At 41.1% G+C, this 26,802-nt stretch overlaps 2 protein-coding genes across 4 annotated transcripts in view; both read right to left on the minus strand.

Annotated features, from left to right (window-relative positions):
• LOC145447095 (uncharacterized) overlaps positions 1–26,802 on the minus strand; it is a 97,900-nt gene that overhangs the window by 2,580 nt on the left and 68,518 nt on the right. The gene's annotated exons all lie outside the window — the stretch shown is intronic.
• On the minus strand, positions 1–26,802 carry LOC145447130 (uncharacterized). Its single transcript, XM_080325554.1, has 13 exons — positions 26,728–26,802; positions 26,570–26,660; positions 25,542–25,585; positions 21,320–21,412; positions 20,847–20,967; positions 16,606–16,707; positions 13,638–13,704; positions 13,488–13,574; positions 5,987–6,116; positions 4,180–4,337; positions 3,125–3,306; positions 2,254–2,379; positions 1–397 (listed from the first exon to the last, which is right to left on the minus strand). Exons 2-13 carry the CDS (start codon positions 26,653–26,655, stop codon positions 355–357), a joined length of 1,239 nt encoding a protein of 412 aa, XP_080181680.1. The 5' UTR covers positions 26,656–26,660; positions 26,728–26,802; the 3' UTR covers positions 1–354.

Below are 26,802 nucleotides of genomic sequence, written 5' to 3' on the forward strand. Positions count from 1 at the left end.
CCTTGTCTTCATGCCGATCTGGGAACAAGGTTGGAAGGCATACCGTATGACTCGAATAATATCCAAAATGGAACTTGACCGTAATGTTGGGATTTATATCTGCAACATCTTTCCTGATCTTGCTCCAAGTCGCGAAGCTATTAATAAAGATATGCTGCAATTGTCGCGTGATATGTGTCCAACGCTTTATATACCCACCCGGTGCCGTTGCTCCCAGTATTTCGCATGGACAACAAACCAGTCATGTATTGCAATTCATTGTGGTTCAAGGTTTTAAATACCGGGTTCTCAGTGAATCTAAACAAATGAGATTGATGACAGGTCATAGTAAAAGACCCAAGAACATAACACTCATCAAACTAGAGGTTTCCAGCTGTCCAACAACGAGGAATTGGAGCTGGATTTAAAACAAAAACTATATCTAGTGCAAGTCGTCCGAAGGTTCATACATGGCTTTGCAAAAGTATCTACACATTTATGACGCAATGGGTGTTCTGATGATGATGATTGTCGACCGTAAAAATCCTGCATAACGATGTAGTTCTGGTTAAAGATATCTGCGTCGGTTTATGACAGACGTCGCAAGCCTTTTTCGTCAAAGGAGCCCTATCTACCCTATATTTTCAATTGTCACTGATAAAAAAAACATGTTTTAAACAATAAGGGTCATGTTCAAAAGATGTTTGTTTTTAATTGATTCTTGTTTTAAATGCAACCCCACGTATAATAAATTCTTACGTAGCCTGCTGTGTGTGAGTAGTGTGCTAAGAAAGCAAGTCGTCAATTGCACGAGTTAACCTTCCATGATTTATGTATTTACGAATCTGACCCCCAATCACGAGCCTTAGCGCTCGCCAATGCCGTGTAAAGTAAAACGTTTTAGTGTACCATGCAGCGGCATTCAACCTTATTGAGCACTCGGACTAGTAACACTTCAAAACAAATGTTGCGGACCGATGACTCATCAACAATAAAACCTAACCCTACATTTAAAAAGGATACGTGCGTGAAACTCAAATGTAATATTGGAAACTTCATTTAATGCTGCCTTTTTGATATTAAAAATTTCTACGCGGTTCTATTGAGGTTTCTGCAAGGTTAAGATCTCGAAATCCTGTTAAAGAACACTAACTTGATTGCAATTGTTCGGTCTCCTTTGAAAAAAATGTGGCTATTCTGTTTTCTTAGGTCTCTATTAAATTGCCAGGTATCGTGCAATTGTGCTGTCAGAATTTGGCGAAGTTCGTCTGAAATTCTCCGCAAATTTCACAAATAACTTGTCCGGAACGAGATGTACGCTACTTTTAAACAGTTTCGAACAACACTTGCACTATTGTTACGTACATTCAAAGTAGACCCTAAACTCTCTGTTTTGACACGATGCAGAAAAAATACCTTCCCAATTCATAACTCTATGTAAAAATCTGATGTTTTAATTTACTGATGGACAAGCGTTCAACTTCTCACATTCCGGAATTGAGATACCAAATTCCAATATATTTTTGGGGCCGGCAGGAAACATGCCACGGACCGGCGGTTGAGAACCACTGGTGTAAACCCTCATCGTCTGTGCTTCTGCTCTGTTCTCCTACTACAAAACTTTTACAAAAATAAATTGTTGTGCGGCTTGCATCTCGGTGTCGCAACTATTCGGATTTTAATGATTGTACCACAATGGTTTAGTTGAAACTCGACGAAGCAAGCTGCCAAATGCTCCGAACTGACACAACAACTTCCATATTCTTTACAGTTATAAACTGAATATCGGTAGTTACGGCTACCCCACTTGGGATCACGACCCGTAAATTGCCAACCAGTGGTCTAGATATAGGCCGGGGAAGATCTGAATACGAATGACAAATCTCCAGAGGTGGTCAAAGTAGTCACCGTCGCTACTCAAGTAGAAGTAGAAGTAACGCCGGAATTTCTACTCAAGTGGAAGTAGTAGTGCTTGTTCACAAGTAAGTAAGTAAGTAGGTATTATACGCTTATTTTTGCCTACAAAACTGAAAACTATCAAGTAGAAGTAGAAGTAGTCTAAAATCATAACTACTTAATAAGTAGTGCGAGTAGGCAAAATCTGCTTCAAGTACTTCAAAATGTAGAAGTACTTCGTTACTGACCCCCTCTGCAAATCTCATATAGGAGAAATAGACTGCAAACTGTCGAGAAGATTGGCTAACTCGTAGAGAGGTGAAAGGCGATAAACACGATACAGCGTAATGTAGTGTCGGTATTTTAGCAATGACTTACGCAATGCTGCTCACGAAGTAGTCTTCAAGTTGAGGGAACAGCGGTATTATGCCGAGAAACACCGATATCACCCATGTTGTCAAAATCGCCACGATTGCGTGTCGCATATTTGGTTGCGCAAACGGCCTGGCAATTACAATTTACATACATCAATCCAATTCAACCAATCGAAATTAATACACGATTATTGGGCTACTAATTGATCATTTGGACACACAATTGCGTAGGCCTACATTTGACCTGTACATTACAGTTACAGTTACAAATAACTGTTCCTCGATAAATTTTCCATTTTGTAGTTCAAATAAAGTTGAAACCTCGTTTTTACCGCTATTGCAAAATGTTAGGCAATCAATTATGACGGAGATCAACATATAGGGCTTCACCGATGGGTTGCGGGTTCTAGTCCGACCGAGGTCGACTCCAGAATTCCTACCCAAGTGCTGGAGGTTTATCTAAGCCCCTCCTCACCACGTGATTCGTGTATGCGGTGTCTTGAAAAGGCGTAGCAGTGGACCGTGCTACAAGTCGGTAAAAACGGAATCAAAATAGAGAATACCGGCCTGGATTAAAATGACCAACGTAGTCGTAACACCATGAATAACAAACAACAACATATGGCTGTGAAAAATCCAACATATCTTCTAAATATCTAATTAGACTAATTACAGCGAAATGCCGGTAATCTAATTCCAATTTAATTTATGAAATGTTTCGATGCTCTTGATTTTAATAATTATTGTTGTTGCTCATTGTACAATGCACACACATACACTATTCAATTCTTTTGCGACAGGACCATGAATACTGTAGTGTTCATTAGTCTTTGATTTTTTATTTTTGTGCGATTCGAATTCAACAAAATTCTTACTTCACGACAGATTGCAAACGATGAACTGCGATCTGAACCATTGTCAGAACGGATTGCTCCGAGCCGATCACAAGCAGAACTCCCAACGCGGAGCAAGCCCCGCTACTCCTCCACTCGCGATCCACCAGGCAATAATCCTCGTTCAGCAGGGTGGCTTTTATGCATACGGCTAACGTGTAAACCTTAATTTGTATGGCGAATAACGTTCATAAACGCATACTGCTACCACAGCAAGCATTTAAAATAACACGGATTTTAATGGTATTAAATATGACACCGCAGTTGCTATTACTCAAGTATCATTACGATATATATATTAAACGCGTCAGGACATGTCTAATCGCTCAGTATTGTAACCAGTATTGTAATTCAAGGGGGTTGATGCGTTTTCTGACGATTGGTCGATGGTCGTTTTTATGAAAACCCGGGAATTTGGCAATTCATTTGACACCTTACGTTATTAATTAGTCGAAAAAGGTTTTACGAAAATTTGAAAAAACTGATCATCGCGGAAAATTTCTAGATAGGTAGGGAATATTAAGTATCGTTTGAACATCTGTCAACGCACCTGAAGTCGACTGATATTAATTGAATGATATATTCATACTGAAATAAACCCTATTATTGTCGGCTGACACTCGTCAGTGGTAATCGTCAGCAGCTAGTAGAGAATTGGAAATAAGTTCCTGTCGATCACCCCTGACTATTGTCAGCCGAAAATATTCGGGTTTATTTCAATATTAATATATTATTCAATTGTTTATTGAAGTTCTGTACCCCCAAGAAGCTCATTGTAGTCGACTTATTAGTACATTGTAAGGTACATTTGGTAATTTCCCTCGGTTTCGAATACCAAACTGGGTCGTTTTGAAGGAGGGGTGTTCAATTATTTTTACTATTCAGTGTTTTCAATGCTCTGCGGTGGAGTATATACAATTATACATGGCCAACAACAGGTTAAATAAGTCTGCAAAGCCTACCTAAATAGTCGAAAAAAGCACAAAATACTTCGTTACTGAACGCCTCTGATTAATGAATAATAAATACTTCCTCACCCCAACAAGAAAATCTGACAAAGACAAACTTAAAATCAGGCGATTGCTGATTTCAACGCGAGTCGTAAGTTTACTGGTATTTTTCTTGCCACTCCGGATGATGATGCTACGAGCTGTCAATCCAAATACAGCAGCACATCCAAATACCGCGGCCAAGCCTGAAGAAACAAGAGTGCAATGCTCCATATCAGGGGTAGGCAGACCTGCTTCATACGCGAGCCGCACAACAAATGTCTCAGTTTTAAAAGAGCCACAACACAAAAATTCAAAAATACGTCTCCACCCGGGCTGCAAGGTGTTTGAAATCAGGCGGATATAACGTTAAAGCAGTGCGGAGCAGTTCCTTGAGTGCCGTTGAACATTTAAGGAAGATTTCAGCTCGGTAATCATACTGCTCCCTAAATCTGTCTTCGTTGGGTACTCTTGGCAAGGTTTTGTTGTTTGCTTTCGTAATGACGTTGCAAGTTACTGGCATTGCAATTATTGAGCGAATCCTGACATCTAAGATGCAGTGGCTTACGTCCGTCATCACTCAATGCAAACTCGTCCTCCCATTCTGTTTTAAAGTTCTATTTTCCTGTTCATACTTGGATTTCTTGCAACCATCGCTCAACCACATTTTCCTGACCGAACCTTGCGGTTATTGCTAGCTTTTATAATTCACATCGAATAGCCGTAATCACCATTGTTAGCCAGGAAATGATTGTGACCTGCGCTACCGTGATTAATTATTATCAAGCTCATTGCTGAACACATTGATTTATCATTGATTGATGACCTGACCATTAGGGCTCTTCAAAAATGACCTTTTTTCTCAAATCGTAATCGCTACTTGATAAAATTGTTAGGTTACCTAATTTAAGCCTACACACCAAATTTGGTTCAATTCCAACCAGTAGCCGCATTGCTACAGGAGAAGAAAGTTTCCATTTATTATATAAAAATAAATAACAAAAAATCTGAAAATTTTCTGTTCACCCCATGAAAGTGTTAGGTTGTCTATAAAAACGATGTTCACCAAATTTGGTTCAATTCCAACCAGTGGAAGCGAAGTTACTGCCGTCGAAAAATTTTGATTTGAATAAAATAGTATTTACGGTGAGCACAACTATAATAAATAAACAAAGAATCGGTCACCGTAAATACCATTTTATTCAAATCCAAAATTTTTCGACTGCAATAACTCCTCTTCCACTGGTTCAAATTGAACCAAATTTGGTGAACACCGTTTCTATAGACAACGTAACGCATTCATGGGGTGAACAGAAAATTTTCAGATTTTTTGAAAAAAAAAGTCATTTTTGAAGAGCCCTACTGACCATGCACCATCGTTGCGGGTGAAACGTTAATGTGAGCTCGATTCGAGAGTTCAATTGCAAAGTTCTAACCCTGTAGTCCGACAGCCCACAGTTCCCTAACTTTTACGAGTGTTACGTAACACATGGGCATGGGCAAACAACACAAAAACAATACGCATATTGTTGATACGTGATATAATGCAGCAATATATAATCAGGTTGTACTTGCATCTCTCTAACAAAATAGCAAAACGTATGTGCACTGTGCAATCAAAGATCCGCTATCAAAGGCTGAAAGAGCTGCAGTTTGCCCACCCCTGGTCTAAATGATCCTATAAAAAGCCCTTTTTTGTCGTGATTATGAATTAAATTACGTTAGGTTATGGATAAGCAACACGTGAACTACGATCCCAACACAGTACATTCCTGTGATGAAAAGATACATCTTCACCCGTAGCCTATATCATCTAACGACTTCTATCAACATCTCAATAGCAATATCAGCTTACTAATGATCCAAGCCACAGCAAGGACAGCTTTGTTCGCAATCATAGATTGTTCGTCCGAGAACGCGCTGTTAATGCAACCTGGTTGGCATTCGTCAGATCCCGCCTCGCAGTCTTGGACTCCATCACATATCTGAAATCAAGACGGGTCTTTGGGTACATAGCTACGCATTACGCACTCTTTCCATAAATTAATAAAGTTTATCATCGTACGGCATGAAACCAATGTCTGTGGTTGAGTGATACCTACTGGACAAAAGACAATTTGGACATACTGTGTAGTCTCGGGTATACAAATACACCACACCTGTATAAAACTAGCAATGTAGATTAGTTGTCGGCCAGCTAACAACTTGCTTCTAAGTAGTTCTAGTTCTAGTTGCAGATTTTGAAAAGTGAGTAGTTTTAGTTCTAGTTGAGCGCTTAACTCAAAATTAGTTGTCGAACCAATAGAAAACACATGCCATCGTTTGTTGTGAAAGGTATTACCGTTGCTCTATTATGTGATGATTTTGCGGCCATTGCTATCTCAGAGTCATCACTACACACAGTGGCGTAACCAGAGTGCGATTTGGGGGGGGGGGATGGGGGCCAAGTCATTTCACACTCAAAACCAGGGAATTTTTAAACGTCAACTCTACATCCGTTATTTCCTAGCTAATTTGCAACTAAGTAATTCATATTATTCGCCCCGGAATTGAATCTGGTTACTTATGTTGTAGTAAGTTGGTTGCGGATTGTTAAAAGGTCGTTAGTTCTAATTCTACTTCTAGGCGTGAGTTTTGAAAAGTTAGTAGTTCTAGTTCTAGTTTAGTTGCGCGTTTTACAACGTGGGTAGTTTCAATCTCATTTCTAGTCGCGCATTTTGAAAATTTAGTATAGTTTGTAGTAGTCGCGAATAGAGCTGGTCACAATGATTCGAGTACTCGAGTATTAATTTTAATGATTCGAGTAGTAAAATACGATTTTTCGAGTACTGAAATTATATACTCCTCGCCACTGAAAATTAATTATCAACGTGAAATATAGTTTTGATACTATTTTCCCCTGTGGAAACCTTGAAATCCTGATTGGCCAAATCGCAGCATACGAAACGTACAGCACAAAGCTACCAACGTTACTGCAAATAACATATATCCGGGACCTATCATCTGGAATGCATTACCACCACATATCCCTGGATTGCCTTATCATAGATTCAAAAAAGCCCTACTTGATCACCTCTTGTCGTTACACTCATAGGCGCCGACTTTTATTTTTGCATGGGGCGGCGGCAGGCGCGTAGTCAGGGGGTGTTGAAACCCCCTCCCTATAAAACGCAAAACCCCGTCCTTTTGAAATGACCATTCTGACGCTAATGTTCAGTTGCAATTCAGCAAGTCGTGTTACGAGGGCAAATCAACGAGATTCGTCTGTGCACGCATATCGCATCGCACAATGTAACGCGACGCGATCTCCCGCTGAGACGATTGTGAAATTATGTCATTGATTACCACAGGTTTGGCATTCGTCGCTGGACTAAGCAGTAACCTGGCGCGACAATTCTGGGACACGAAAGACAGGCAAGAATGATGATTACAAACGCGCGCAGCCAATCAGTAATTATCCCTTACCGCCAGCGCAATGGGTTTTTACTTAGTATTGAGTAGCTCACATCGCGACAATTGGTTGCTGAATAAAACATCGATTTTGACTGCATTGCTGCATTTCCCGATTTACGTTCGCAAATCATAATTGGATTAATATTGTGGGCCCTGGAATAAATTCCAACTAGCAGGCACACACAGTAAAGGCCGTATCAGACGAGGCGATGCGGCGATGTCGGCCGATAATTTCTCTACTATCATGTGAGAGATCGTTGCACTTGATTAGTTTCAGAAGGCGTTGACCCGTTGCAGTTAAACCTGCTCGGGGATGATTGACATCTGCGAATCGGTTTTTTGTTGTTGTACAGGTCAGATACACTGTACAGTGTACAGTGTACAAGTACACACTACCGTATTATGATCAGTGATGGGCTGACGATTTTTTCGTTCAACTTGAAGTCAAAAGTCACGTCTGGTCAAAATTATCCAGAAACAAAGTAACAACTAGCCGAAAGTATTCGAAACTAATTCTGCAATATGGTTATGATGTCTGTCCAATGTGTTCATGCTGCAATGTCTTGTCGAATGAAACCTTCTCGGAACCATGGTAGTATTGGATTTGTAAGGGTAGGTCAAAAAAGTTGAAAGTAGCACGAGTTTTCACTGCCATGATAGCTGTAGAAGAATGTGCGCGTGCTGGTGCTACTCGAAGGTGGTGGGTGCATCCGATTTTGCCACGCCGGCCTATACTGGATAAATGGAGCAGCTCAATAATTTAGTACTACATCGCAGTAATTCGTTTCGCAATGCCTCGCCAGAAGGTCCGTCCGCCAAACGGCTTGAGCAAAAGTGACGCTATTCAAGTCTCGACACTGGTTTATATATGGATACGCATGAGCGCATCTCCCACTTCTCTCATCGCCGGCGATGTCGCCGACACTGTCAATTAAAATCGGCGGCGATTCGGCCGATGGCAGCGATGATGAAACAAACACTAACGCTCCGCCGACATCGCCTCGTCTGATACAGCCTTTAAACACTGTTCAACTTGCGCTCCGAGAATATTTCTCACGAAAATGGTTCACTAAATATTTTAAACGCGGCTTGCGGCCCTCGTCGATGCAAATAATGCACTTTAATTTGTAGAAAGTGAACGGATATTTGGTCGTCAAATCGCGATAAGAGATGGTGTTTCTCAGAGCGCGCGATAAAATCTACGTTTCTAACGATGAGGTCGAATTTGTATATCTAATAAGGATCGTTAGTTTGCTGAAATCAGCATCAGTTTACTGTGCAAAATACATAGTAGTGATCAATTTTATCGGACTGTACATGTACAATCGGCCGGCAAGGTTGCGCTGATAACGAAATTGCAGACATGCCGCAAACCTGCAATAATTACAACTACTGGGTGCGCTATAGTCATACCTAAATACCCAGATTTGGCAATGGCAACGAGCACAATTTGTTCAGACGCGGGCATAAGTTTTAATCAAAAAGAAGCATAAACACAAACAATATTACACTCAGAGATTGTTACTGTTTGGCGAAAGGGTTTCTTCGGACGGTAGTAGGCCTGCATGCGGACGCGCTAAATTAAACCACTGCCGATAGTGCACATGAGATATCGATGACCCATTTCGCATACAAATGATTCTCGCTAATTTGCAGTACGCAGCATCGATAATACGAATTAGTGAATTGGCATTTCAAAAGGACTGGATTTCTAGTTTTAAATGAGAAACTCACTGGCTACGCACCCAGGGTTTTAATACCGACAACGCGCTGGTTAATATTAGCCAGGGGCCTACGGCATACGTAAGTCCCGATCAGCCAGTCGAATTTGATCGTGAAATGGTGCGATTTTAATTATCCAGGTGTTATTGCAGCAAGAGCAATATGGGCGCGTGCCGCAACCTTATCAATAGAAATACTAATCCCGATGGTTTGAAATTCGATCCGCGACATGGTTGCGCCCGATAGAGTCCGTCCAGCGAAGTTGGTTGGAACATAGAAGGTTCCCGCTCAAACTAATCGAATAAATTCAGAATTTTCGCCACCGAGGATCTCTTGTTGCATCAATATTTGACACCATAATTCAACGCCGTGCACTGCACAATGCGCAGTTAGAATAACAAATCAAACACTGATAATTGTCTTCGAGGGAATACGAGTGTATAAAGCAGACAAGAATTAGTAGCCGAGAGATGATAGCAAACGAGAAATCGTGTATCTAATCCAGGGGTGGGCAAACTACGGCCCGTGGGCCACATGCGGCCCGCAACACCGTTCTGCGCGGCCCGCGAGAGTCTAAAGAAACTTGGTAAAAATATTGATAAAATGCGTACTAAAAATCGAATTAATGCAGGGCCTTGATTAAACTTTTTCTTAGTATATATCCCCATGATAATTCTAAGGCAGTGGTTCTCAAACTGGGGGCGTGAAAGCATCTGAAGGGGGCGCGAAGCTGAGCTCAACTGAGAACTTTTTTCGCGCCCAGCGCGATTTCCATCCAATACATAGTTAGTGTTCTGTCATTAGTCTCAATTTCATATTTAAAAATATCTCATCCACAGTCGTAACCTTCCATGGCAATAAACTATCCGTTAGTTTTGCTAGCATCCTGGTTGCGTCTTGTGATATAAGATATGACGATAACGGGGAAGCGAAATCCTTCACCATGATAAGGGGGGGGGGGGGGGGGCGTGTCTTAAAAAGTTTTAGAACCACTGTTCTAAGGTAAATACTTCCTATATTATTTTTTATGTTTTATTTCTGGCGCGACAGCCCGATTTCAAGGCCCACGCAGTTTGAAAGGTTTCAACTGCTTAACATCACAGAAATCCTAAACGAGATTGACATATTTCGGATCACGAGTGTGATTTCATATGGGCCCCTCCAGTTATATTTATTTCAGTGATGTGCTTAATAAAAACGATTCGAGCGTGTCTTAGGTAAATTCGTTCTCTGTATGCGTAGAATTAGGGTATTTATATTTTATCTAATCATAGCAGAAACGTGTTTGAAGCTAACATGGTTACGACGCTGTCAGCATTGTGTGTCCTGGAACTGAACCAAAAGTAGAATTAGTAAATTTATGAACAAATCGCTGCTCACAGATTTAAATTTTAATCCTGTTCTAAGAATTGGGACAACCGACTTTCATCTCTATAGTTTTAACAAATTGGTTATTGAGGTCGACCAGCCTATGAAATCTCCCCATTGTTTCTGACGCGTGAACGATATCATCAAAGCAATGTTTGGTTTGTTTTAAATAAGCTATAAACACATATATTATCTCCATGTCCTCACTATATAATCAAATACCAATATTGAGTTTTAGTTTATAATCTCAATTTTACATAGTGCGGCTCGCGATTGGATTCAGATGTTGAATGCGGCCCGCGAGCTCAAAAGTTTGCCCACCCCTGATCTAATCAGTAATTCCTCAACTTGCGTATAGCACAATGGGGTTCCGAGTCTGACATCACGTCAAGTGTTTGTAATTGAATATTTGCGCACTTTGAGCAGGAATGACTTTCAATTCGCAGGCATACACTAACACACTTTCCTATTTCGCGGTCTAATTAAAAAGACTATCACGAAACTAAGTCAAGATTTATTTTGTACACGAATATGCGCGCAGAGACAATTTAATTGAGAGAAGTAGAACGTGAATCCGCTGGTCCAGTAGAGAGAGCTGGTGTTTCTCAGAGCACGCGTGTCGAAATCAACGTCGTAAACGAGGTACCTTCGATTGTATATGATTACTAATCACGGATTACAATTTATTGGGGCGTTTTAAGCATTAGTTTAAGCTGCGTATTCAATTATTCGCGCGCGTATCGGTTAATAATAAATAGTTGGCACTTACGCGATAATCACAGACTCGCTAATTGACAGCACAGACGGCGGACGTTTAAGCATTTTGTATGGGGTGGCCGCCACCCCATAATTATGTCATGGGGTGGCTGCGCCACCCCACCACCCCGTAACTCGGCGCCTATGGTTACACTAACACTGTTGCCCTACCTCGCCCAGACATTGCTTCATTGATCATTTGCTACCATCGTTTAATTTTTCTTCTATTTTATTTTTTTAACTACTGTAACCTTTTTTACAGCCAGACTGTTTAGAGTCAAGTGTACCTGTTTTATGCTGGTGTGATCAGACTAGGTGACCTTCACGGTCTTATCGATAATTCCTATCTAATACCTAATACTGTGCAAGCATATTTTATGTACCACCACCACTGCCGTGTGTTATGTATTTTGGTTGGATGAAAATAAAGACTCTCTCTCTCTCATGATCATCCCACAGTATTGCCACAAAGTGCAATAAAATAGGTATGGCCGAAAATATACCAAAGTACATTTAATGTGATGAATAACAGGCATCATATTCTTTGCGGTGGCAAAAAAGGTACATATTTGAACTGTGACCAAAACCGTAACTGCCGCACCCAAACCCCCCAATAGAGGTGGGGCAGAGCTCGAAGGGGGCCCAAAATCATCTCGTGAATTACCATAAATTATAGACTCTCTTTTGAATTTATGCAACGTTTTCACAATTTTTCCGCGCTGGGCGCGATTAAATGCTGCTAAATATCTTGGTTGTTGGGTACCCGTCTCCCAACAAAAAATACGCATGATGTATAGAAATGGGCAATTATTCGGCGTCGGCCATTACCGCGCCACGACGCACCAAGACATATGAAGTTATAGGACATGTAACATGCGACTCCGAGAAGTGTGCCAGAACAATCAACAGCGAGAAGACCTTGGCCGAAAAGGACTGCCCGTATGCTGACTGAAATCTTCGATATATATACATAATAATACATATATGTTTAATTGTTCATAGGTGCCTAATTGGCTGGCGCCGAATGTTCCTGTCCTGGCGATCCGAACCCGACAAGACAAACGCCATCCAAAGGGGAAAATTATAAGCCAGTAAAGAAATACCAATTTGAAATCGTGTGCGTCTTTAGCATCATGTAACGAACTCATTATACCAGCGGGTCCGCCCGACGATGTTTAATTATTATTATTTAGGGGTCCTACCTTTTTCAACACACCCCACTCAGCTCTACCGGTAAATCTGATTACGTGAACAGAGAGAGGATAAAAAATTGATAGCAATATATATGCAATTCCTGATCATATTTACCGATTCAATCATTACCAACCAAAAATTTTGGCGCTTGGCGCGTTTAGACGATATCAGCTATATCTCTAAATAGCACACCCAATTTAGCTGACGGGTTGCGGCCAAAAACGCATAGCCTTAGGGGATCTGGGGGCCAAGCCCCCTGAAGTTCGGTTTATCACCCTATGGGGGCCCAGGACCAGCATTTTTTTGGGAGGGGGGTGGGGCTGACGAAGTGCTGTTACGGTCCTGACTATGAAATAATATGTTCTGCTATAACGTCATAATGGGTGATACTGCGATAATCGACTCGAAGCATATTGCGTGATCCAGATTCGAATCACTCAGGTACTCGATTTTGCCCAGCACCAGTCGCGAATACACATATTTTCACAGTGCAACCGCAGGTATGTCAAAATAGTCAGTGTTGGTTAGGGTTACCATGCGTGCTTCTTTAGGACGATTTGTCCTCCTTTTTCAAGAAATGTCCTCCGATTTAGTTTAAATACCAAAAAAGACCAGGAATGACGCGAAATGTGGGGCGAATTAACGAGAGACGGGTATTCCGAGAAACTTCGAAAAACGATCTTTTTTATATTTATTTTTAGTCAACCCGTGTAACACAAGTTAGAGACGGGTATTTCTGGAGTCGAGTCGGAAAAATGACTATTTTTTCTAGACAATTTTAATGACTTTAGCTGCATAAATTTGAAAATCACCAGTTACTGACCAACATTGATAATACAATCGATTGAAGTAAGTATACTTACTGCTTCGTCGGAAATATAACTCAAACTGCCAGCATCATTACAATAAAAATGGGAGCAATTGCGCTCGTCTGAGCCATCCGGACAGTCCTGAAAATGAAAAGAAGACCGCTGTTAACAACATCCACTATTCGATGTATTTAATAGGGTTACGTTTAGTCCGTCGCATATCTTTCCCGGTGAGATATTCGGCAATGGCTCGTCTTGTGAGCAGTAGAACCTGTGAGGATGACAACGATTTGATGTTGGTCAGGGATGTGTAACTGCGCAACAACGCGCCCTTTTTGAAAAGCAAGTTAGACGTGAGCAACGAAGTAAAAGCGCGGGCTTTCTAGCAGCTGCAAGGTCCGCCATATTATTGAGAATTGGCGATGCTCATCAATTAAGTTTGCTACGGGACTACACATACTAACATCAGGCTGATGTAAAATCGTGAAGGGGTGAATGAAATTCAGGCTATATCGTAAAAGATTTGTCAACAATATACATGTGGAAAAGAAAGCACATGCATATTTGATCTTATATCCAGCGCGTGGGACCAAGGTACACTGCAAATCCATTTCTCGGGTGACACATCCCTCAAAATCGGCTCTTCCGCCTGGGACGCAAATTATTTCGGCTGGTACCACGGTGTCAATGTTTATATTTAGTTATGCTACATATAGGTGTAGGATTTACGTGAATATTGGTGAATCCATAAGCGATTCAAAATATTGGATATAAAGGATGTGAAATGCGGAGTGCAATGTTCATTGTACGTTCGACATTCAGAGTCGCAATTTGTACATGCAGTAGGGGAGATGTGGTACCGATGGATCAAAAACCGCAAAATGATATCTGGCCCTAAAATCTTTAGCCGGGAATAGCAGATCTTTTGCTGTCTCAACACTTCGATACAAGCTCTACCTATCGCGGACATTTACATGAATATCCGCCTTTTCACAAAATATTTATAAACGTTTAAAATTTGTTGCTCGAACGTGTCATCGGTCCCCACCCGGTGGGTCCAAAGGCACACGACCATGGGACCAATGAGACATACGCTCAAAAACTCAAATTTGTTAACTTGTTTTGTTGTGTACTATGAGCTAAGCTACAGAAAGCCAATGAAGAATGTTTCGTCGCGACCTTTAAGAATAAAATTGATTATATCAACTCAAATGTTGGCGTAAAATAATGTTTTGATTTACGCCTAAACTTACAAAATTAATGCCACATACATATTACCCGCAAATCGACATTTTGACTTTCAAATACCTCGTAATAGCGATAAAACACCACAGGTAACTGTAATTTACAGCCTATATATATGTAGGCGAGTTTCTGTTGCTAAGTGATTAGTTGGTCCATCTATTTTGCTTGATTTGGCTATGGTACCATAGGTCCCCCACCCCATGAATATTGTAATTCACTTGAAAATAGTCCACTCGAGGATGGTATTGATTCAAAAAATATGTGCCATTATATACCCTGATACAAGCCCTATACTTCACATCAATAATTATGGCGGGTTTGTTAGTCTGAAAGGTGATATAGAAAAATGAAAATGTCGATCCAAATTTACTTTAGACCCCCTAAAACGTAAATCATTCGTCACAGACCCCATAACTCACGAAGGTTGAATTTTTTGCATGTGAGGAAAGATTCTGTCAGCATGTAATTGTAGACAAATTCCCGGAGTGTAATCAAGGAATTATCATGGAGAATTTTTCAAGTATTTTCGGTCCCTGTGATCCATCGGTACCACATCTCCCCTATGTGCTGTGCAGTGTACACTGTACAGTTTGTACACTGAACGTTGAACATTGGACAAGTGCACAAAATTAGAATCAGCGCCGCGAGTAGAGTGAAACACGAACACGTTTATTGGATATAAGGCCTGCCGGTTTCAAAATCATCCGCCTGGTTCTCAAACTTCGGTGCGCGTACCACTTGTGGAACTTGAGACCTTTTCAAGTGGTACGCGAAGCGCGCGGCGATTTTTATCGTATTTAGTCTATAATTTGCTGTCCTTTGCAATAGATAAAACTATGTTGATGAAATCACGTTGATATAATCACGTTGATCGTATTGCGCAATGCAAACACAAACAAGCAACTGATGACATTGACTAACTAGGCTACTAGGGCTAATCGGAGTATGATTCCTCAGTATAGCAAGGAAGATAAGTTATAAGCATGTCGAAACGAGATAATAGTCTGTAATCGAGATCATGCCATGACATATGCAAAGGCCTTCCTGTCCATTAAGTTCGAGATCCGGAATCGTCATATTGAGTCTGGACATGATGTCTGATTTACTACGAATATTGTTATAGCCTACCCCGGATCAGGGGTCGCCAACCTTTTTGGCCAGAGAGCCACATGAGATTTACGACTAATTGCGTAGGCCACTTGAATGCTGATGGCCTTTTTCTAGTCGTCCGATAGGAGCGAACCAGATTAGGTAACGGCGAAAACAAGACTTTACGCAGCAATGGCGATATAGCGTGATGGTGGTGGTATTATCCCCAGCTGCGACACCAATGGGCTGCGGGTTCGAGTCTGATCGAGGTCGACTCCCGAATTTCTACCTCAGTGTTGGAGGTGCATTTAGTCTCCTCCTCGCCAGCTTATCCGTGTAAGCCAAGTCTTATAAAAGCCTAGAAGCGGGCCGTGCTACAAGTCGGCATTTACGGAATAAAAATGAAGAAAGTTGGCCTGATTTAAATGACCATAGTAGTCGACAAACACCATGAATACCACATTCAACAACTAAACATCAAATTCGATAACAATTATGCCATGAAAACTCTGTGTGCATTCTAGTCCTAGCCACGCAGAGCGCGACAATTTTTCAAAAGTAGCTAGTTTGAAAAGGACAGGATGATTCGTCGCGTCATTCAGGATCCAGCTATTACGCAGACGCTGGGTAGTAAAACAAATTAGAGGTAGGGCCTACACGAAAGGAAATAGTTCGAGTAACACTGCTTTAAAAACTGATCTGCGATATGTGTGACCATCATATCATGTGTTTGGTATTGTTTTGCGATAACGCCAATGGTGGATTTCCCGCAGTGTAAAATGTATACGAGTGATGTACAAACTTCCATCGCAGTCATTTTCCAAAGTCTATGACCGACCTAAAGTAGCAGCCTCGCTCGTCTCCCAGGTTGTCACAGAACGCAACTCCGTCACAAACCGAAGCTTTTGCAACCCTTCTTGTTTGATTATTGCGAAGGCACCTGCAATTGGATTTAACGTGGTTGCGAGATTCCTGATGTCAGTTCGTACAAGATCGATATGACGCATTCAGTAAGATCTGTCTCCGACAGTGGCTCTTAACGGGTGTTCCGTCGAACACCAGTGGTTCTCTCAGTCAGTCTCAGTGGCTCCCAGAAAATCAAGAAACACACTGAGCTCATGGATAAGATGTGCGATGACAGCCTTGTCTTATCCATCATGGGTTGCAGTTAATTAGGCCCGATCAATATAGATCAGCCGTTCCCAACCGGCGGGCCGCAGCACACTGGGGTGCCGATTGGACTGCACAGGGGTGCCGCGAGAAAGTAAGATGAATAGGTTTTAAAAAAGCGTCGTCGAGCTACGTCATATCACGGTTCAGTGCCGGATTCCAGTTGCAGTGACTAAAAGTCATTTCCGGCAAAGAGACTGTGATTGTGACGCTTGGTCGAAAGTGATGACTTTTTTAGTAGGGCAAGTTTTTCAGTAGGGCAAGTTTTTGCAACATTTTTTTGCAACTTTTTTTTTACAACTTTCGGCAGCTTCTCAAATATTCAGAAGTTATGTAGTGTGGTGTTTTAAGCTGTCTGGAGGAATATTTTGGTGCAACTATTTTCAACTTTTCTTAATTTTTTCATGCAAACTTTGCAACTTTTTTGATTTTTCAGGCAACTTTTTGCAACTCGTTTCGATTTTTTATGTAATCAACTTTTTACTGGAAATGTTTGGCACTATGTGTAAATAGGTCGCTTGATTATTTCACTGTCGTTTAAATTTGAGGTCCTTTGTGATTCGACGTACATTCAGGCTAGACCGCCGAGAATTATATTTTCACTGGTCTATTTTTTCAGGCTATTGATTTTGTTGAAGTCGCCAACATTGAGTTTTGCTACAGTGATTTGGATATGAAACGATTCGAGTATCTTATACCCGAATGATTGTCCATAAATGCACTATTTACTGCAACTTTTGTGAAAAATAAGTGAAAATTTCCTCGGATTTGACTGCAACAAAAACTTGCCCTTCACCACCTTCCCGAATCCTAAATTCGGACTACTCGTATTACCGAGATCGTAACTGCCTTACCCAAACTTCGCAGTTGATGGTGGTAGTCAACGAATGATGATTATTCTACTAATCAATGAAATTGATATCGTTAAGTCTGATGTAAAAAATGTAGCAGGCGGACGGGGTCAATCTTGACTTCATATGTTTATTGTATCATAAAAACCAAATCCGTGCGATTTGGTGGTTGGCTACTGCTGTATAACTTGTTAATGGGATAATATCGGTACCAAGTATAGAACCCCGTTTTACACTCTGCTCAATATCAACGTAGCAATACTCAAGCGCCGAATACATTGTCTACTCTGGCCTAGATCGTTAAGACGTAAGCTAATATTCCTTGCAAGTCGTCGTCGAAATTGTTGGCAAAGCGACGAAAGATATTGATTTCATGGGATTATTATAGCAATGGATTGCCTCAGTTGATACATTTGGCGACGCTTCAAACGTCAATGTACTTCAGCATTGTGGCCTTATGTTGCCCGAGTCGTCGCTAGGCATCGTGTACAATCTGTACATGTACATTAATACAGGCTATCACGTCACTGAAATGTAGGGTTGATAGTAGCAATATGACGTCACGTGACGTTGAGGTTCACGTTGACGTTCACACAGAACCTTTCAAAAAAGGTTCGCGTTCACACGAACCTGAACCTTTCAGAGGTTCACACCATTCCTAGTGAAAATGATTTCGTAAATCGACATAAAGTTGAATTTATCGGCAGAATTATTCAACTAGTAATTTTCTTCGCGCTTCGCGCGACTCAGTATCACCTTTCTTTTTTATTTGAATATGGATACCTATCGCTGCCCAACATACCAATACGCATGCTTTACAGAAACTCTCATTTGAAACTAAGTAATTGGTATCACGCTGTTTTATTATTATTTTATTATTATTTTATTATTATTTTTATTATTTTACGAACGACACGATGACATTTTCCGAGGTTATAAGCCTCGCCTTTCTGAACATGGTGTCAACATGGGAACAACATAATGACGCTGATTTGCAATAAATATTCATTACAATGAATTCGTTTTGTATGAAAATCAATAAAATCATACTTTAATGGTTTTGTGCTTCTAACACTCAGTTGAGGCACAGTTCATTTTATGCACCGGTAACCTAGAGTTATGTATTAGATGCGTATATAGTAGAGGCGGGCAACTTCTCCGGTCGGCGAGCCGGATATGGGAAAATAAAGTACCTGGCGGGCCGGATTACAGAATCTATATATTAATCGCGTATTTATCCACCTATACGGGGAATAAATCGTATTTGATGTAAACTTTGAGTTAAGCTGTTGAAGTCAATCAGACATCTGTGGTCGGTCAAAGTTGTTAGCAAGTTATTTGAACTATGGCTGCATGTCGTATGTAGTAAAGACTGCACGTGAACATCAGTTATATTGGAACGCAGCCTTGTCTCGTTAATGCGCTTCATCGAAAATATATGTAGGCTACAGCCGAAAAGAGCAAAGTTTCATGTCCATCTTTATCAGGTTGGCAAACCTGGATTCATTCTGAGACGCATAAAATTTATCAATGCTTTCAGAATAGAGTTTCACTTTCAGAATAGAATTGTCAATACTTTCAGAATAGAATTTCACTTTCAGGGTAGAAACTCTCGGCGGGCCGGTCAAAATCCATTCGTTGGCCGGATCCGGCCCGCGGGCCGTATGTTGCCCGTCCCTGGTGTATAGTTAGTTGTGTAATGTGATAAAGTTATGTTTTTTGTGGCTCCGCTAAAAGTTGTGGTTACCCGAACGCTTGCAGATTGGAGTATCTTTGGCCAAGATGAGTAAAGGTTAAAGACCAGTGGTCTGTGATATCTATAAATCCAACTCTTAATGTCAAAACCTCGATTAGGCACGAGTACCAAAATTCGAGCCACGGGTAGCCTACCCCAGGGCCCAGGGTTGTAATGACTTGAGTTGCGATTTTTTGTTGACTCGACTTGACTCGAGTCATTTTCTTCAAAATGAAAATGACTCGGCTCGAGTCGAGTCCATTTGTGTATTGACTCGAATTGTAGTCGAGTCATTGCGCCTGACTCGAAACCAAGTCATATGATTCGAGACTGGGTTCCCCATGACAGGTATGTCATTGTAATTTCGAAGAATACTAAAGTGATCACACTATTATTATTTCGTCTATCAGTACTGATACTTGAAAATGCTACCAGAAACTGTTAAAAGTGAGGGAAATTAGTACACTATGAATGCGAAGTATTCGATATCACCGAGCAGAGTTGTAAAAAGTGGTATTCACATGACATTAACACGGAACTGAACAATCAACAGATTGACTTGGACTCGGACTTGACACGGTGGTGAAATGAAAATGACTCGACTTGACTCGAGTAAAAACTAAAAAGTGAGGTTGACTTGTGACTCGGAGTCTTGTGACTTGGTTACAACCAATGTTCCCTCTAATTTTTGACGGGTCTGCGCACACTCACCAGCCCACTGCGCAAACCCTTAGACAACAGTGCGTAGCGACTACAAAAAAAGGTCATCACTTCAGATTTTTTGTGCTCAACTTCTGTGCGCAGAGGCCGTGTAAGCACTGCGCATTTGTGCACGTGTGCAGATTGGAGGGAACATTGGTTACAACCCTAGCCTATCCAGCCCTAGCTATCTGGAAATATGTTTTGGCCACATCCACGTACTACCTAAAAATAATGATGCGACTAGATAGAATATGGCGGTCGCGTCGTGAAACTGGGTCAAGCAAGTGCAAGAGGAGAAATCTTACTAGCAATTTCGCAACCGATTTTATCTTTGCTTTTGGATCATATCATTTTTAGAGCCCAGTGCCCCTTTAACAGTTTTCAGTATGTTAGTCAAATATTGTAGAATACTTAAAATATAGTCTTACTCGTGCAAACTTCATTCAGAGCAGGCGGAAAAACATGGAATAAAATTTATAACGTTTTATTATTATGACAGACGACTGAATCCATGTCTTCCAGCTGAAATCACAATTTAGTGTTTGATAGCGTTCATTATAAGGTACAGATTCAACTTGAAGGTCTTATCCCTCCAGGATCTAATAATGATTTTTTGCTTACAGTGACACATGTGTCTCGTCTTCAGTTGAGAAATATTCACAGAAGGTTGCGTTGGTCTCGCAGTCACATTCTTCTGAGAAGTAGAATTGGCACTCCGGTGTACCATTGCATCCGTTGACATCTGATAAAAGCACGTATTCGGGTTAGTCAACGCAAAATGAACTGAAGTAGGCAACCGGAATGGAAGCACGAATCCAAAAGTCCAAATTAGAATCCATAGGAGATCGTCGACTACATCCTGAATAATTTGAACCGAATGGATTCGTTGTTTGATGACATGTTCTATTTTATACTGAAAAACGGACGTCAAGAAGACAATGTGTCATATAGTCAAACTATACAAATCCCAACTTCATTAGCCCATGTCGCCGATATAGTCACGGTCGCTTATTGGCCACCGTATTTGAACAGGTGCATATGTTGACCCTGTCCTGTTTTTATCTTGGCAAAAACCTGCAGTTGCATAAACGTACATTTCTGTTTGGTATGGGGACAGGAGTAATTCTTTCCCTTGCGTTGAGGCGGCGGCAATATGTCAGTCAGATTTGAAAGCAGAAATTGTCCTCCTGAAATATGGAATTGTATTTCACGGAATTACACTAATGGTATTGATGACCACAGTCACGATATCGAATTAACTTATGTTTGAGCTTTGGACAGGAGTTTAACCATTGAAATCGAAAACTAGATATTATATGGCAGATATCAGCTATCAATACGAATGGTTGGCGTTTTCGTGGATGAAATCGATGATGATATGGAACATAGTGGTTAAATTGAACTTTACATACGCATAAACAGGACCGTAACTGCCGCATCCCAAACCCCTAATTGGGGGGGGTCGAGATCGAAGGGGATCCAAAATTATTTACTGAACTTACATAAATTACAGAGAATTTTTTAAATTTATGCAATTTTTACCAAATATTTTTTCGCTACGCGGGATTTAAGATTTTCAAATATCCTGATACCCTTCCCCAAGAAAAACTATGCATGGTCTATGGAAATGGGCATTTCGGCGTAGGCCATTACCGCGCCACGACGCGCGACCTATGAAGTTTTAGACCACGTAACATGCGTCTCAGAGAAGTGTGCCAGAACGATCAGCAGCAAGAAAACCTTGGCTAAAAGAACTGCCCTTATGCTGACCGAAAGCTTCGATATATATGCATTATGCACACACGTTTAATTATCCATAGGCGCCTAAATGACTGGCGCCGAGTGTTATTGTCGTAGCAATCTGAACCCAACAAGACAAATGCCATCCAGCAGAGAAAGATTATTTGCCAGTGAAGAAATATCAATCTGAAATCGTGTGCGTATTTTCGTTTAGTAAGTTTGGGCGATTTCGATTTCTGTTGACATAGAACAGTGCTCTTCAACCTTTTTCGACGTGGTACACCCTTTCAACGTTTGCTCAAAACTCGTACACCCCTGTTCATTAGGGGTCTTCAAAAATGACTTTTTTTCTCAAATCGTACTGGCTACTTGATAAAATTGTTAGGTTACCTAATTTAAGCCTACACACCAAATTTGGTTCAATTCCAACCAGTAGCCGCCTTGCTACGGGAGAAGAAAGTTTCTTTTTATTATATAAAAATGAATAACGAAAAATTTGAAATTTTTCTGTTCACCCCATGAAAGTATTAGGTTGTCTATATAAACGATGTTCTTCAAATTTTGTTCAATTTCGACCAGTAGAAGTGGAGTTATTGCCGTCAAAAAATTTTGATTTGAATAAAATAGTATTTGGTCACAGAGTCTATTCGAAGCCAGTTAGGCCCCCCGCCACGCAAATTGGAATTTATTTCGTGTCAGAGCACAAACAGCATGACATTACGAACGATAATCAACCTAAATGTAACAGTATTGGGGAGAGAGTAGGTAAAACTACTGCTGCAGAAGCGGTAATTCAGATCAGCGATGTTAGCAGGTGCACCAGCCAATGCGTACTGCCTGCCCCACACCACATACAGTCGATAGTAGCACATGGGCTGCAAGAGTTGTCAGTAACCTCAGATCGTATGCCGCTATACACAGTCTATTGCAGTGCTCTTCAACCTTTTTCGGAGTGGTACACCCTTTTAACGTTTGCTCAAAACTCGTACACCCCTGTTCATTAGGGGTCTTCAAAAATGACTTTTTTTCTTAAATCGTACTGGCTACTTGATAAAATTGTTAGGTTACCTAATTTAAGCCTACACACCAAATTTGGTGCGATTCCAACCAGTAGCCGCATTGCTACGGGGAAAATAAATAAAGAAAAATTTGAAAATATGGTAAGCCTAGTGTACGTTATGTGAGACCGCTTTTCCCGCCTAGACGCGCGAAGCGCGAATAATTTCAGTAATTCAAGAATGTAATCGGGCAATATGATCGGGAATTACATATATATTGCTATCAATTTCGATCCTCTCTCTGCTCACGTAATCAGATTCACCGGTAGAGCTGAGCGAAGTCTGTTTTAAAATTGTAGGACATCCCAATAATAATTAGACATCTTCGGGCGTATACCCGTTGGCAGGAACGAAACAGCACTTCGTCAGCCCCGCCCCCCCACAAAAACTTGGGTTTTGGGTTCTCATAGGGTGATAAACCCACCCCTCATCACAGTGTTCGCTTTTGCCGAGAAATTTGCTGCACTGTTTAGTGTGCCAGCTCGAAGCGCGAAAATTTTCGATAATTCATTATACAATCGGCCAATAAGATTGCATTGCATATATATTGCTATCAATATCTTGTCCTCTCTGCTCATGTTATCAGATTTACCGGAAACTGTAGGGCCCATAAATAATAATTAAACATTTTCGGGTGGGCGGACCCGTTGGTATGACTTCGTTACATTATTTTATTTCGTGACCTCCTGTCTGCTATATCAAAAATATAGAATTGCTCTAACGTACTAAACTAAAAGACGCACACGATTTCAAATTGGTATTTCTTCACTGGGATATATTTTTTTCTTGCTGGATGGTATTGGTCTTCTGAGGTTCAGATTGCCAAGACAGGAACATATGGCGCCAGTCATTTAGGCGCCTATGGACAATCAAACCTATTATTTGGTATATATAACGAAGTTTTCGGTCTGCGTAAGGGCAGTCCGTTTCGGCCAAGCTTTTCGCGCTGCCGATCGTTCTGGCACACTTCTTGGAGTCGCATGTAATAAGTACTAAATCATTATATATCTTGGTGCGTGGTGGATTGGTGGCGTGTTAATGGCCAACGCCGATATGTCCATTTCTATAAATGTTGCGTGTTTTTTCTTGGTGGAAGAGTACCAAATAATAAACATAATTGGCAACTTTAAATCGCGCGCAGCGCGAAAAATTTTGGAAAAAATTGCATAAGTTTTCAAAAAATACGCCATAATTTATGTTAATTCACGAAATAATTTGGGGCCCCCTTCGAGCTCAGCCCCCCAATTGGGGGGTTTGGGGTGTGGCAGTTACGGTGCTGCATTGCATGCTCATTAACCTGTGCGTCAGCCTGTCCTGACCCATAAACCTGCCTTTGTAATAGCTAGCCATCGGCTCATTGTAATTCGGATCTGGTACACCCCTGTACACCCCATCCGAGTGGTACACCCTTTGCAAATTCTGGTACACCCTAGGGTGTACGACCACCCCGGTTGAAGAGCACTGGTCTATTGTCGCTAATTTACATCACTAATAAAAAAATACTAAATTGCAAATGTATGGCGAAATATTGGACATACAATCGGCATTTTAAAACAAAAGGGCTTCGATTTCAACATGGAAGCTGTTTCGACCCTGGCTGGCTACGTCACTTCATTTATGTGCATTGCGGTATTTATTAACGTCGGGTAGGAAGTACAGATTTAAAAAGTCTGAGCTATCGCGGCGGTTTCCTCCAAAATCACTAAAAGACAAATGACTAGCTGAACCCATGTTTGTTAGCTGCATACTTTCCAACACCAAACGGAACCATTGGTCTATTGCCGACGGCTAAATGAATAGAAGAAATATTTGCTTATGACATCACAATCAAGTGGTGTATCATATTGCTCATTAACCTGTGCGTCAATCTGTACTGACCCATAAACCTACCTTTGTGATAGCTAGCCATCGGCTCATTATAATTCGGATCTGGTACACCCCTGTACACCCCATCCGAGTGGTACACCCTTTGCAAATTCTGGTACACCCTAGGGTGTACGACAACCCCGGTTGAAGAGCACTGACATAGAAGACAGGTCACGAAACATCATAATGTACCGAAGTGATTATGCCAACGCCCGCCCGAATATGTTTAATATTATTATTTACGGAGGCTACATTTTCCAAGACACCTCACTCAGCTCTAACGCTAAATCTGATTACGTGTGCAGAGAGAGAGGATAAAATTAATAGCAATGTATATGCAATTCCCGATCATATTGAACGATTCAATCATGAATTAAAGAAAATGTTCGAGCTTCGCGCGGTTATACGGAATAAGTTGTCTCACGATAGAGCACAAGAAAATTTGATAAGTAGCCAAAAAAAACGGTTGGCATGACGGGGGTCTAGGTGGCGAAGCCTCAGAAGTTTGGTTTATCACTCTATGGGGCTCAAGATCAACGTTTGGGGAGCTGACGAAGTGCTGTTTTGATCCCGCGCCTATAGTATTTTCATATCCGCCAGCATTGAATTCGTATCGTGTTTCGACGCTGACGTTGAATAAAGTACAACTCACGTTTTCGACATCCGGTCTCATCCTCGCCGTCCTTGCAGTCAGCACTACTCAGTACAACAATAGTTTAGTTATAGCCGTGGTACCCAACTTTTGACACTGACTAGGCTATATTGTCGGGCATAATTGTGGAAATACAGCATATAGAGATAAAGGGTACGCACCAATGTGCCTGCAACACTGTTTTGTTTAATCTATAGGGTTACTATTAGGGGCTGGGGCACAATGATTCGAGTACTCGAATCTGAATCGAGTATTAATTTGAATGATTCGAGTCGAGTAGTAAAAGACGATTTTTTCGAGTAATGAAATTATACGCTTCTCGCACACTGAAAGTTAATTTATCTCAACGAGAATTCTAGTTTCGATAATAATTTTCACTGTTGAAGCCTTGAAACCTTGATTGGCGGTATTGTAACTTACAAAACATAGTACAAACCTACGAAGGTTTCTGGACGTAGCGCATTTACGAAGTCATGATAATCCCACAACATTTCCACCACGTAGAATGGAAATTCGGTATGGTCGATTAAATACCAAAGTATCTTTTACGAGATGGATAAAACTGCATTATATGCTTTGTGGGTGGCAAAAACGGTGCATATTTGAACTTTGACGTAATACATTCTGTTATGACGTCATAATTGGTGATACTCGATTACTCGACTCGACTCGAAGCATATTACGTGATTCAGAATCGAATCACTCAGGTACTCGATTTTCGCCCAGACCCTAGTTACTATACGTCCTCTTTTAGGAGGATTTGTCGTCTTTTTTCAATAAATTGAAAGTGTCCTCGGAGGACGCATAAATGTCCTCTTTTTTGGGGAATTTGGTACCACCAATATGATAATCCTAGTCTGAACACTATTTGCGACGCAGACCTTATGCCTAAACAGGCTCAAGTATCCTGCAGATATGTAATTCGAACAATAGTGGTCAGTGATACAAGACAGGTCAGGAACCGCGCGGTTAATGGAGATAGTTAGAACACACACCTGCCCGAAGTAAATAAACCAAATGCTACCTACTTGTCATCGCAAACCACTGAAGCAGTAATGGAAATTTCTGTTTCGTTGTATGCTGAGAGGCAAGAAGGCCCTGATGCTTGCAACATCCCATCTACCAACATTAATTAATCAATCATTGAATTGTTCTTGACTATAGGATTCGCTAGCGATCGTCTCACCAGCAATCAGCTTCTGACAGATGAGCGGCCTCGTACTCTCTGCACAAAGACATTCATCGCTAAAATCCGGGCAGT

This window comes from Botryllus schlosseri, chromosome 1, assembly GCF_051294905.1.
Source record: "Botryllus schlosseri isolate E-star chromosome 1, Bs_hap1, whole genome shotgun sequence".
NCBI lineage: Eukaryota > Metazoa > Chordata > Ascidiacea > Stolidobranchia > Styelidae > Botryllus > Botryllus schlosseri.